The sequence below is a fragment of the Mastomys coucha genome, unplaced genomic scaffold (assembly GCF_008632895.1).
Source record: "Mastomys coucha isolate ucsf_1 unplaced genomic scaffold, UCSF_Mcou_1 pScaffold5, whole genome shotgun sequence".
Classification (NCBI taxonomy): domain Eukaryota; kingdom Metazoa; phylum Chordata; class Mammalia; order Rodentia; family Muridae; genus Mastomys; species Mastomys coucha.
This window is the reverse complement of record NW_022196911.1, coordinates 25,801,624-25,815,031: the sequence shown is the minus strand read 5'-3', so window position 1 is coordinate 25,815,031 and position 13,408 is coordinate 25,801,624. Positions and strand designations below refer to the sequence as shown.

The 13,408-nt window shown below is 49.0% G+C and overlaps 1 protein-coding gene across 3 annotated transcripts in view; it reads left to right on the top strand.

Annotated features, from left to right (window-relative positions):
- The window catches only part of Rab11fip3 (RAB11 family interacting protein 3), an 82,976-nt gene extending 70,249 nt beyond the window's left edge, over positions 1-12,727 (top strand). For 2 of the 3 annotated variants that reach the window (XM_031354578.1, XM_031354577.1), the window contains 7 exons: positions 3,503-3,606; positions 5,700-5,840; positions 7,414-7,495; positions 8,135-8,272; positions 8,487-8,642; positions 8,771-8,911; positions 9,002-12,727. In XM_031354578.1, the coding sequence (XP_031210438.1) occupies positions 3,503-3,606; positions 5,700-5,840; positions 7,414-7,495; positions 8,135-8,272; positions 8,487-8,642; positions 8,771-8,911; positions 9,002-9,115 (876 nt within the window). In that variant the 3' untranslated portion in view covers positions 9,116-12,727. The remainder of the gene's footprint in view (positions 1-3,502; positions 3,607-5,699; positions 5,841-7,413; positions 7,496-8,134; positions 8,273-8,486; positions 8,643-8,770; positions 8,912-9,001) is intronic. The other variant, XM_031354579.1, reaches the window with a different exon arrangement.
- Positions 12,728-13,408: the final 681 nt, after the last annotated feature.

Below are 13,408 nucleotides of genomic sequence, written 5' to 3'. Positions count from 1 at the left end.
AGAAAAGAAAAGAAACACTCTTTGTTAGTTATTGTGATCTGTGTCTTTGCGACTGGTCACGTGGCCCCAGCTGGTATTTATAACTACTTGCCTCTACTACCCATTCCCCATTTCCTCTACCATCAGCAAGCACTGCAGCAGGTGTTGGCTCTTTTCCTGGAGGAATGAGCCACACTGTCATCCCTGAAGGGTCTCCTCCCTCTGCCATCCTGCCTGGATTAGGCTGCTGTTTCCCACAGACTTTAATCACTCGGTAGCACCAAAGGTCACTCAAAGGATCTCCTGCACTCCACACATAATCTTCTTACCGCCATTGTGGAAAAGCATTCCAATTTCTCTTGGAAATCTGATCAATTGCCACTCCTAACACTGTTCTTCCTGTGTCTCAGCCTGTTGCCTTAAAGGCATCAGGGTCTGTTGGATCCAGGGACTCAGAATTTGCCCTAGCTTCTAAGTATATCTATCCTAATTATAATAGCCACAGGGACCTCCCACCCCCAAACCTACTATAAGTCAGACTTCAGCAAAAACTCCATTAATCACCTGACCTCCATAAGCCCCTTGTCTAAATGGAGGGCCACAATGTTTCTTGGGGATTCCTGGAATCAGCATCAATTCAGAACCAATAGACCTGGGAAAGTCTGATTTCCTTTCCTCCCGTGTACAGTTAACCTTATAAAAGGCTGCAGCGCAAGTACCTATGGGGAAGGACTGGGGAAAGGCTAACAGTAAAGCTCTTAGGTATTTTATCAAGGTCTTTCCTCAGGAGAACTTGGCCATCCCTTCATTCAAGGGATTTCTGGATCTGCAAACTGGCTCAAGCCTAGAGTGGGATCACAGGCCTAGATTCCCTTTTGCCATGATCCAGTGGAGCCTTTCTTCATTTGTTTTAGGATGTTTCTGCTTACACATATCAAACAAAAATGGAGTAGGCTTCTTATCTATGTCATGGCTGGAGATACCATGATTGATTAGCTGGTACCAAAGGTCCATATGAGTCATGCCATTATCAAATTCACTTTGCTGTGCTGCCCATTACAATAAGTAAATCACATTACCTCTGGCAAGTCGGTGGTCTGAAAAAAAATCCTGCTCTTCTGGGCCTGGTTGAACCCATTGTATTTAAGCTTCCAGACTAAGGTCTGCAGAGCTCTTCAGGTGTTGGGGCCCTCTCAGCGTTTTCTTATACTATTAGTGAAGGGCGGGTCTTCTGGACCTTCTTCCCCTTGTGGAGGATCAGGTTTATAGCGTATGCCCTCTAGCATTGCAACTTCCTTGAGCCTTCCAGTCCCTTCATCAGCACTAAGCCAAGGGCTATCAGCCATCGGCAGCTTCTTTTCAGCTGGCCACCTCCTGAGCCGTGCTTCAGCTACCACTAAGACTTTTGACAAGTTATTTATTTACTTATTTATTTATTTATTTTTCTTTTTTTGGTTTTTTTTCAAGACAGGGTTTCTCTGTGTAGCCCTGGCTGTCCTGGAACTCACTCTGTAGTCCAGGCTGGCCTCGAATTCAGAAATCCACCTGCCTCCGCCTCCCAAGTGCTGGGATTAAAGGCATGCGCCACCACTGCCCGGCTTATTTTTGTTTTTTTCAAGAGAGGGTTTCTCTGTAGCCTTTGGCTGTTCTGGAACTAGCCCTGTAGACCAGACTGGCCTCAGATTTGTAGAGAGCTGCCTGCCTCTGCATGCAGGTGCTGGGATTAAAGGGGTGTGCCACTACCACCTGGCTTTTAACACCTTTCTTTTTCTGTTTTAAGATTTATTTATTTAATGTGTATGAGTATGCTGTTTTCATGTATACAAGAAAGGGTATCAGATCCCATTAGAGATGGTTGTGAGCCACCATGTGCGTGCTGAGAATTGAATTCAGGACCTCTGGACGAGCAACCAGTGCTCTTAACCACTGAGCCATCTCTCCAGCCCTTCTTTACCTATGAGAGCTTCCATAGTAAACCTTGAATCTCCACTTTGTGGGCCCATATCAATAAACTCGGCCTGATCCAGTTTTATGTTCCCTACACCTTTATCCTACACCCTTAAAATCCATTCCCACACCTGTTCACCAGACTTCTGTGTGAATAAAGTAGCAAACCCTTTAGCAGTGTGCTGCTCCTCCTCATGGACTTTCTGAGCTCCCTCCAGGAGCCTGCTTAGCCTTAAGTCTCCTCATGAGTCTAGAGACAACTATTGGGGGGCCCTGAAGAATGTCAGTACTGTGTTGCCTGTCATCTCCTCCAGAGAACGTCACCGCTGGCTTAGCAGATGATGAAGGGTTGATTTCCTCAGTCAAAGGTAGAAAAGGCAATGTTTCAGGGTATTGGAATATATCTTTTGCTGAGGTGGGGAGACTACCTCCTCAGGTGAGGTAAACCCTTGAGAATCTGGGTTCAAAGTTCTCAGCTTCAGTAGGGCCCTCCCACCATTCCCACGCCAAGTTACAGGATTCCTTCTTTACCAATTAGTGCCGTCACTTCAGCCGCTGACGTCCTCCTACTCTGGGGCTCACAGGTAAACTCAGCCGCTGGGGTTTTAGTTCACTCCAGATGAAGTTGAGCTGCCAACTAAGAATAGCCATCCCAGCAGCCATGAAAATACAGGAGTCCTTTGGGGCCATTTTCATCTTAAACACCACGGAGAGAAAACTCTACCATGGGCTTGCCTTGTGTACACTGTCACAGCCTGGCCAGGTGCCTCCCCATGGTCATGCCCTTTTGCCAAGGGCCCGTGTAAGTCTGATAAGGGTGGAAGCAACAACCCTATCTGGTTACTCCTGTACCCACAGGGTACCTGTGCCCAGCCTTGCTCTCCCTAGCACCTCACTGCCCTCATCTTGCAGCCCACATGGCTTCCTCTGTATCTCACCTCACTTCTCTGCTTTCCTCACAGTGTACTCATGTGATTCCCACAAAGGGTTCCCTACAGCCACCTGATGTCCTCTGTACTTGGCCGGGCATTCACCTGTGCCTGCTTGGCCTTGGCACCCTCCAGGCCTTATACCTGCCTTGCCTGCCTTGGCTTGTCCTGTTTTGTTTCAGCCAGGCCTCACCTTTGCTATGTTCCTTTCTCCACAGTATCTTCAGGGCTCCCTATGTTCTGAAGCTAAATCCTTCATCTCCATTTCTCCTTATAGTATCTTCTCTCCTGAAGGAGGACAAGAGTGAGACATGGCCCTTTCTGTCCCTACTGTCCTCAACATCTGGACCTCGTCCATGTGTTTTGCCTGACAGTTGAATCTTGAGTGTGAATGTGTGTCTGGGTGAGCCTCCTGGCCTCATGCACAAGCCCTAGAGCTTGAGTTTCCTGGTGGCATCCACTGTTCTGTCGAGTAGACTGTGACTCTGTGAGAGCTGCACTGCTCTGGGCTTATGAGATGGTCTCTGAGGGTGAGCCTGACTCCCACTCAGCAAATGCATATGGAAATCCCATCTTCCCATGTGTCCTCGAAGGCACAGTGTTTACCTCTTTCAGCTTGTTTCTCAGGCAGTCATCTCTTTACCTAGGTCATCTTCCTGGAGAGACGGGTGTCAGAGCTGGAGAAGGACAGTGCAGCTGCTGGTGAGCAGCACGGCAGGCTGAGGCAGGAAAACCTCCAGCTGGTGCACAGGTGAGTGTGGCTTGAGGCCTGGCACTGCCCAAAGCACCACTCACACCATATGCATCCTCTGCCTCACTGCACAGAATCCTGCAGAGAACTTGTTACCTGATGCTACCCATCCATTCACATACTGGGTGGGTGCCAGGCATGGCCAGAAAACTATAACTGGTTGATCTGAGGCTCTGTAGATATCTGCCACAATATCATAGACAGTAGAGCCTCAGAGAAGTGAGCAAGGGTACTACTTGCCTATATGCAAGAGAGTTCTATTCACTAGGAGGCAGGAGGGAAGGTACCACTTAAAATGGAGAGCTGGGCCTGATGTTTCATACGTACATTCCAAACACTTGGGAGGTAGAGGTGAGAGAATCATGAGTTCAAGGTTATTCTTGTCTATACAGTGTGTCTAAGACCAACTTAAGGTATATGACACAGTGCGAGGGAAATAGCTTAGCCAGTAATGTGCTTGCCTTGGTAAACATGGGAACCTGGGTACAAATCGTTACGTAAAATATTAGGCATGAGGGCACACACTTGTAATCCCAGCATTGGGAGAGAAAAGCAGGAGTATCCTTGGGTCTTGCTGGCCAGCCAGTGTAGCCCAGTCAGTGAGCTTCAAAGGAAATAGTGTTCCTAAGGATGACTCCTGAAGTCCTTTGTCTTCCGTATGCATGTACCACACACCCACACACATACACATACACACACACACACACAGAAGGGACAGAGGGGGGGGGAGGGAGAAAGGGAGGCATTGGAGAGATAGTTTAGCAGGTAAGAGCATTGGCTGCTCTAGCAGAGGAGCTGGGTTTGATTCCTGGTACCTACATAGCAGCTCACAACTGTCTATAAATCTAGTTCCAGAGAATCCAACACCCTCTTCTGGCCTCCACTGACACGACACACATGTGGTACACAGACAGACAAACAGGCAGAACATCCATACACATAAAAAAAAAAACCTTTCAAAATAAATTAAATATTAAATAAATTCAAGAGGCTATGAACTCACAGAGCTTTGAACTCACAGAGGCTTTGAACTCACAGAGCTCCCCCTGCCTCTGCCTCCTGAGAGCTAGGATTTAAAGTGTGTGTCTGTTCTTCCCATAGCATGCTACTCTCACTTCTGCACAGCCGCAGACACATGGCTTCCACACCTATGTGTGCTACAAACCCCTGTGCCGTCCGGTGCTCTCCGCTCTTCTCCATTCTCATTTGCCAGGGAGAAGCTGAGGGACACACACTAGGGCACCCGCTCCTTCACAATGTGGACAGGGCTGGCAGGCCTGCTCTCAGCCTGGGTCTGACCATCCCTGTCTTATGCAGGAAGCTGGGGAAGAGGCCAGAGCTTCAAGCCTAAACTAGGTTCTTCTCTAAGTGACCCCAGAGGGGATAAGGTACAGAATTAATCCTTCTCTCCAAGTGTGACTCCACCACAACAGTTAGGGCCTGCACATAAAGGGAGCTGATCAGGGCTGGAGAGATGGCTCAGCAGTTAAGACTGACTGTTCTGCCAGAGGTCTTGAGTTCAATTCCCAGCAAACACATGGTGGCTCACAACCATCTGTAATGGGGATCTGATGCCCTCTTCTGGTGTGTCTGAAAGCAGCGACAGTATATTCACATACATGAAATAAATAAATCATTATAAAAAAGAGGGGGGCAGGCAGTGGTGGCGCACACCTTTAATCCCAGCACTTGGGAGGCAGAGGCAGGCGAATTTCTGAGTTCGAGGCCAGCCTGGTCTACAAAGTGAGTTCCAGGACAGCCAGGGCTAGACAGAGAAACCCTGTCTCAAAAAACAAAAACAAACAAACAAAAAAAGGAGCTGATCTTGCCCCGTCCCGGTTGTGATGTGGAAGCCTCACCACAGTTTAACTGTGCTGCCCCTGAAGTCTGGACTTGCCTCAGCAGTATGGACCTGCTGTCACATTCACTTTCTGCCTAGTGCTGTCACCCAACACTCTCTGGCTCTTTCTTCAGGTTATGCATGCCTACGTTTGTAGTGGCCTTCCTAGGACAGCTGCTTCCTGGTCAGTACACAATGCCTCAGAACAACACTCCATAAGCCTTACAGATATATACCTCCTCTTTGCCCTCAGAGCCAATGCCTTGGAAGAGCAGCTCAAGGAGCAGGAATTCAGAGCCCAAGAGAAGGTCCTAGAAGAAACCAGGAAGCAGAAGGAGCTTCTGTGCAAGATGGAGCGTGAGAAAAGCATCGAGATTGAGAACCTGCAGGCCAGGTGAGCAGAGCTCCCGTGCAGGCCGGGTGAGCAGAGCTCCTGTGCAGGCAGGAGCACTCCTGTCTACCAAGGAAGAATAGGATCAAGGAAGAGCTTAGTAATAGAAAAAGGGATACTCAGCCGGGTGTTGGTGGCACACACCATTTATACCAGCACTCAGGAGACAGAGCCAAACAGATCTCTGGGAGTTCAAGCCAGCCTGGCCTACAGAGTGAGTTCCAGGACAGCTAAGGCTATACAGAGAAACTCTTATCTTAAAAAACAAAAAAAAAACAAAAAACAAAAACAAAAGACAGAAAGAAAAGAGAAAAGGGACACTCACATGAAAAGATGCTTAAAATTTCTATTTTAATTTTAAAATTACATTAATTTATTTGTGTGTTTATGTATTTGTGCATGTATATACATGTGTGAAAGTAAAGAGAACAACTCGTGGGAACTGATTCTCTCTATCATGTGAGTTTTGGGCATTAAACTCAGGTTCAACAGAACATAAGGCCAGCCTGGTAAACACAGCAACATCATGTGTGTTTGGTACATTAACAGTCACACTCTAGGAACAGCTGATAATGGAAATACCCATATACCACCCACACAGTGGTGGAGCTTCGGCAAAGGGACACTGGGGCCAAGTGAAAGGGCTTCAGTGACTACAGCTGTGAGAGGCGATGGCAATAGTCACTTGGGAAGCCAGCCAGGGTGTAAATGAGATGAGCTGGGCTCCTCAGCCACACTGCCAACCTATAAATAGGAGACAGGAGTATTGTTCCCAGAGGAATACCAAATATTGTTTGTAAACTTGTGTGGGGTCCCTCTCTTAGGGTATAAACTGAGACAAATAGAGATAGATATATGTACCTAGCAGACATACCTTCACCAAGTGACTCATGATGATGGTGGGTGTCAGATGAGTGTGACAAGGACCTCACTATGGAAGAATTTTCCCTAAACACCTCTGCCCCTCCCCCCCCAAGTCCTACCACCAAAACCCAGTCTGAGGCACATTTTGCAGACTATACATCAAAGACTACTATAGTATGGCAGTCTGGGAGACACAGAGACCAGGGAATATAAAAGACGTAAGATAATGCTGTGAAATCCTGGGGTTTGGTGGCATGTGCAGCCCAGTTGGGTATGGGTTGTTATATGTTACAGTGATGAGTAGGAAGACCATAGAGGCAAACCAAGTCAGAGACTGCACTCTCTACAGCTTTTCTGTAACCTAAAATTCCTAAACCCAAAGTGCCTTTAAAAGTCACCATAGCCAGTGCGAGGTAGCACACACCTGTAATTCAGTACTCAGGAAATAAGCTAGAGGATCAGGAATTCAAGGTCATCCATGTCTCCACAGAAAGGTTGAGGCCAGCCTGGGCTTTATAATACGCTCTCTCAAAATACAAAAACAGACCATAGAAAAGCTGGGTGGTGAGGTAAGGACTAGCCATGGCTTTTGGGATTATTGTGGGTCACAAAACAACTCCCAGTGATTGAGGATTCCTCGATAGCTAGGCCTCCCTTGTCCTTTGGAGGCACATTTTAGGGGAGCCAGTCCTGACCTGTTCTTGTATCCCAGGTTGCAGCAGCTGGATGAGGAGAACAGTGAGCTGAGGTCCTGCACACCTTGTCTAAAGGCCAACATCGAGCGCCTTGAGGAGGTGAGCTGCTGGCCTGGTGCTCGTGAGGAAGGCCCCATCTAGAATAAATTCTGTCCTCTGCCCTCTGCTTCTCACACCAGCATGGAGCCAGGATGTGTGGCCAGGGCCTTCTGAACAGTGGAGGGCAGGTTGGCAACACTGAGCCCTGCTGTGCTCAAATGTTCAGACTTGGGACCTATAGGCCCAGAACCCATACTACCACCTCATCCAATGTGACTGGAAGATGGTCTTGCATATCACCTGGCAGAGACAGAACTCTTAACTGCTGTTCCAGTCTTTGGCTGAGAGGCCACCCCTCTAGGCACTCCCACAGAGTGCCCTGAGGGAAGCTCTGACTACTTCCAGCCCGCCTAGGCTGACTCTTATAAACCAGAGGAGCCACGCAGGAGCTTCCCAGGTGTTGGAATATTAAATATTGGGCTAGATCTTGTCCAGATGAAGGTCCCTTGGCCACAAGCAGGGCAGCTTTGACAGGATAACAGAAAAGCACAGATACAGTCCTGCCATAGACTGAGAGTGGGAGCCACAGTGTGTCACGGGGATGGAGATGAGTGGTCTAGAGCACAGGTCGTCAGGTCAGTCTGCACGTGTGGGTAAAGCAGTGCCACGACCTGTCCACACAGGTGTCTGTTTTTGCAGGAGAAGCAGAAGATGCTGGATGAGATTGAAGAGCTGACACAGCGGCTCAGTGAAGAACAGGAGAATAAGAGGAAAATGGGGGACAAGCTGAGCCATGAGCGGCACCAATTCCAGAGAGACAAGGAGGCAACTCAGGAGGTGAGCTGGGTCATTTGTCTCCTCCTCATGTTCCCATATTGTCTGATGTCACCCACTGTTTGGTGGAGGTCAGGAAACAGTGTCCTACCATTCTGGGCAGTGCCATTGGAGCTGAAGCCACTGGGCAGTAGCTTCTTGGAACACAGGTTAACATCCTCCCAGGAGAGGGTGGTCAGGCCAACTAGCAGGAGCCTACCTTGTGGTTGCCTCACAGCTGATCGAGGACCTCCGCAAGCAGCTAGAACATCTGCAGCTCCTGAGACTGGAGGTGGAGCAGCGGCGGGGCCGCAGCAGCAGCCTGGGCCTGCAGGAGTACAACAGCCGCGCACGGGAGAGTGAGCTGGAGCAGGAGATCCGAAGGCTCAAACAGGTGTGGCTCTGCCCTTGCATCTACCCTCACAGAAGTTCCTGAGAGGGGGCACATAAGCTGGGGTCCTTCCTGGAAGGTCCTTGTCCCAGCAAGGGCCTAGCCTAGTGTGACACTGCCATGTCCCTTAGGACAACCGTAACCTGAAGGAGCAAAATGATGAGCTAAATGGACAGATCATCACCCTCAGCATCCAGGGTGCCAAGAGCCTCTTCTCCACGTCCTTCTCAGAATCACTGGCTGCAGAAATCAGCTCTGTCTCCCGAGATGAGGTACCTTGCCCTGCCTTTGTATAGCTCTAGGTCTATTTCTCCTGCACAGGCCCCTTCCTTTCCCTGCATTGATTCTTTGCTTTCCTGCAGCTCATGGAAGCAATCCAGAAGCAGGAGGAGATCAATTTCCGCCTGCAGGACTACATTGACAGGATTATTGTGGCCATCCTGGAGACCAACCCATCTATCCTAGAGGTCAAGTAGTACACCTTAGCCCAGTTTGGGCTGATTATAGACTCCACAGCACCCAAGAGTGGCCCTGTCTTGCCACAGAGAGCCATGACCAGCAGGTCCTGCAGCTTACCAAGCCTAGGTACCAAGCCTGCATGTGTGGGGTCCTCATGCAGCTGGACTGGGAGAATAAAGAAGGCTGCAGAGGCAATAAGAAGGAAGAAAGGGAAGTCCACAGCAGGCGAAGAGTGGGGCTGGCTCTCTGAACATCAGGAAGCCAGGGCCTCCCATACAAGCTGGCCTCACCAACACTACCCATGTCTGCTCAACAGTGTGCAAATATGTGGGGATAATCTCTCAGGCTGGCACGGGCCCCTTGCTAAGTCTCTGGCCCATCTCCCTTTCTGCTATGCACCCTGTTAGGAAGAGAGAGAGAAAATGAGTCCTCACCTGCTCTCACTCCTGTTGACATGGTGCCACCCAAGCTTGCCCATTCCCACATGGTCTGCAAGCTGAGGACCCAAAGTTGGACATAGAAATGGTAGTACTGGAAAGACAGGCAGGCAAAGACGGCACATGCGAGGTCTGGTCCAGATCCATAGGCCACCAATTCTCCTTGCGCGCTGCTCAGGCCGTCTCTCACCAGATGGGCTTCCATTCACCTTTGGACCCAGGGCCTCCAAGCCACACAGCTATTCTTTGGCCAGACCCTCACTACAATAACTCATCAACTCTGGCTCTTGTAGGGGCTAGAGCAGCTAGCTCGTGCTGACTGTGGAACTCATTTCCTGGACTGATGAACACTGTCAGCCTCTCTGACCCCAGTGCAGGTGCTGCTTCTCCTCAGGTGTGGCCTACCTTGGCTCCTGGGCCCACACCCTCCTCAGGCTGACCTTGCTGCCTTGGGAGAAGTCTACATTTCCCAGACAATAGTCTAGGCCTCTGGAACAGTTTCCTTCTCTGCTTTTGACTTTAAATCCCTGGGTGTCCCCCAGGAGTCATTTTGCTAGTGGATGGGTGGAGGAGGCTCTACACGGACCCAGAGGCAAAGGAAGGCTTGCTGCCTGCCCTGCACCACCCACAGAGCTGCAGCACCCATAGCAGCTGGACCTGAGCCTGAGCACTAGCCAGAGTCTGGGCACAGTGTCTGAGACAACACCATAGGCTCTGTGAGTGTGAGTGTGTGTATGTATGTATGTGTGTATGCACGTGTGTGTGTGTGTGCAAGTGTGTGCGCATGCATGAGTGTGCACACAAGTGTGAGTGTATGAATGCTTGTGCCCATACATGCTGCCCTGCATCCCTTCACTACCTATTTCCCTGCCCCCGCCTCACTTCTACACTACAGTTTAAGATGTTGCCTCGTATTGTACATTTTGGGGAAAGCCTTGTGTGTAAATCAGTGTAAACTTGGAGGAGAGATTTTTCTATCATGTAGAGTAGGTATTTTTTATAGATTGAAGGTTGATCAATTTTTTAATACTTTCCAGAGAGAAAACTATCTGTGTATACATATGAAATATATATATATATATATATATATGTATAATATATCAATACTGGAGCCCTGCCTTTCTGTGCCCAGGTCCAAGCCCTGTGTAAGGGCTTGCAGCCTGTCTCTGCTGTCCGTCCTGCAGTGCTCACTTTAAACACAGGTCTCCAGGATACACTGGGAGACACACCAATCACCAACTTGCTCATGGCATTGCTTCAGCTCCCTGAGAAGTAGCTCTTCCTCCAGGGCATGGAAGGATGGGAGGCCAACAGGATCCTGGCCCATGTGTCAGCCACCACAGATTAAAGCTGTTACTGCACACAGAGCTGGCTTCTGTCTCCACCGGGTGGTAGGGTGGGTGGCTATGGGCCTTGCTTTTGTCCCCCTCGGGTTTCTAGGGAGATGATGTTGGCCATGTAAGTACAGACCAGGGAAACCTACTGTTTTCTGCCTTAATCAGGTCAGGCCCACCCTGAGGCCCCAGGCTTTCTCCTCTAGGATGTGCTGCTCCCTGGGCAGAGTCTAGGTCCTGAAGTGAATAGCCTCAAGACAGTCTCTTCTAAAGACAAGTTCCCAATGACTTCCAACGGCCCCTTACTGGTAAGACTTGTGCCCTGAATACAGCCCAGGTCTATAGGAGCCTCAGGTGAGGTTGCCATGCAGACGGGGGGGGGGGGGGGGGGGGGGGGGGGGGGGGGGGGGGGGGGGGAAGTATAAGTATAGATGTGGCTCTCACAGATGTCAGGCACAGTGCTCTTACCCATGGCTTACACATCCTGTGTCCCAAAGGAATCACTGGATAGTCATGGGGTTTAGTGAAATATCGAGAGCCATCGAGAACAGCAGGAGGCATATTATAAAGAGTTTAGGTGGCACAGTAGGCCCTGACACCACACACCATCAGAGCAGCAAACCACGTACCTATTGCACTCCCAGTCACACACCATCAGAGCAGCAAACCACGTACCTATTGCACTCCCAGTTAGGTTCTAGTCACAGGCATTTAAATGACACCATCAAGGCTCCACTGTGCCTAGAGGGGCTGGAAAGAAACAAGGAACACATCCCACCACAGTCTGGCAGCTCCTCAGTTTATTTCCCAGTTAGGTATTGTCCATTCAACCCCCCAGTGGAAGATTCTGAGGAGAACGAGCCCCAGGAAGACAGTGCCCCATTTGGGATATGTTGTGTATTTGGGATATCATGTTTAAAATGGATTGTTAGTAGAAACATTCCAGGAAAAGCTATCCAGGAATTTTCTGTACGAGACCAGCAGTATGCCTAGAGGATAATCCCCTAGCAGACTCTTCACTAAACTTCTGGTGGTGGGGGTATGGAGGGAGTGGCCACAGGGCTTGCCAGCTCTTGAACCTACAGCAAGTGGAACTCTGCCCAAAGCAAATCCTGTCTCTAGTTGGCCCCTGACATTGTTTTTATCTTCCTAGTCTTGGTCAGTCATCTGTTAGAGAACAGCATAGATGAAGCTTAGCCTCTACACATTTAAATTGACACTAGCCTCCCTGACTACCCTGAAGAATGCCCAAGTTTGGTAAACCCAGGTACTTACACAAATCTGCTCTGAACCTGCTGACATTTTGGAATCTTAGAAGAAGCCCAGAGCACAACAGGAATTGTAGCCAGGAACCTCCATGTCTATTTACCATGAGGTTGGTGTTCTGCCTTGTGTTACATGTCACTTGTGGAAAACAGAAATTTAGACTCAAGTTTTAGACCTGACTGGCCTGCCAGTCTTGACTAAAGCATCCAGAGTGTTCAGTCAATGGGGATGTTGACTCTGTAATAGCTTCTGAGTCTCTTACTACACCTAGGGTTTCACACATGCTCAGCAAGCACCTACTGAACTGTATCTGCAGTATGCATCTTTAGAAGTAACTATACCTTTGTGCTTTGTTTATTGAGACAGAGTTTTATGCAATTTGGGTTGTCCTCAAACTCACTATGTAATTGATGATGGCCCTGAGCTTCTTGTCTGTATTGAGAACCATAGGTCTGTTTCACAGCTCCTACCCGCCTCTCTTTTAAGACCGAATTTCACTTCATAGCCCTGGCTGGCCTCAAAACTTGGAGAGATCTGCCTGCCTCTGCCTCCCACTTACAAGAGCTGTGATTAAAGGAGTGCACCATCTTGACCTACTCCTCTACTTTTTGAGACAAAACCGTGAACTTTCTAGCCCAGGTCAACTTTGAACTCATGATCCTCCTGCCTCAGTCTCCTGAGTAGGACTATGCAACTATACTCAAACAAAGTCTGTTTTCTTTGTAGCTATGACCCCAAATCTCAGAATAGTGTTGGGTCCTGTCTGCTCAAGAGTCGGAGTTGTTGATCTATGGCTTCTGTCCCTGCAGAGGTCTCTCTGCCTTTCTTGACCTCTACAGGGTGTCCTGTGGTCTATCCACTCATCGGGGTTGTATCTTCTGGCCAATACTACACTAGCATAGATCAGGGCTCAGTCAACCTGGGACGATCCAGCATTACCTGCTGTGTGATCATCTTAGTGCAGTGATGATCCATAGTGACCAGAGATGCTACAAAGGACTGTCCTGGATCCATCTTGGCCATTCTTCTGATCATGGGCATCACCTACTGATGAGTGGTTAAGCTTTTGCTAATCTGGATGAATGATCTATCTTCCCCAAGACGATAGGCCTTGCTTCTAGTTTCCATAATGCTGACTCAACAAACAGGCCCTTAAGTTACTGCTCATTGTTGAATGAGCAGTAACTTTACTCACTGTGTCAGCATGACAGCCTCTGCTCCTGTGTTGCCAAAATTTGATGTCTTCCACATTTAGGCATAGGTGTCCCCCAGC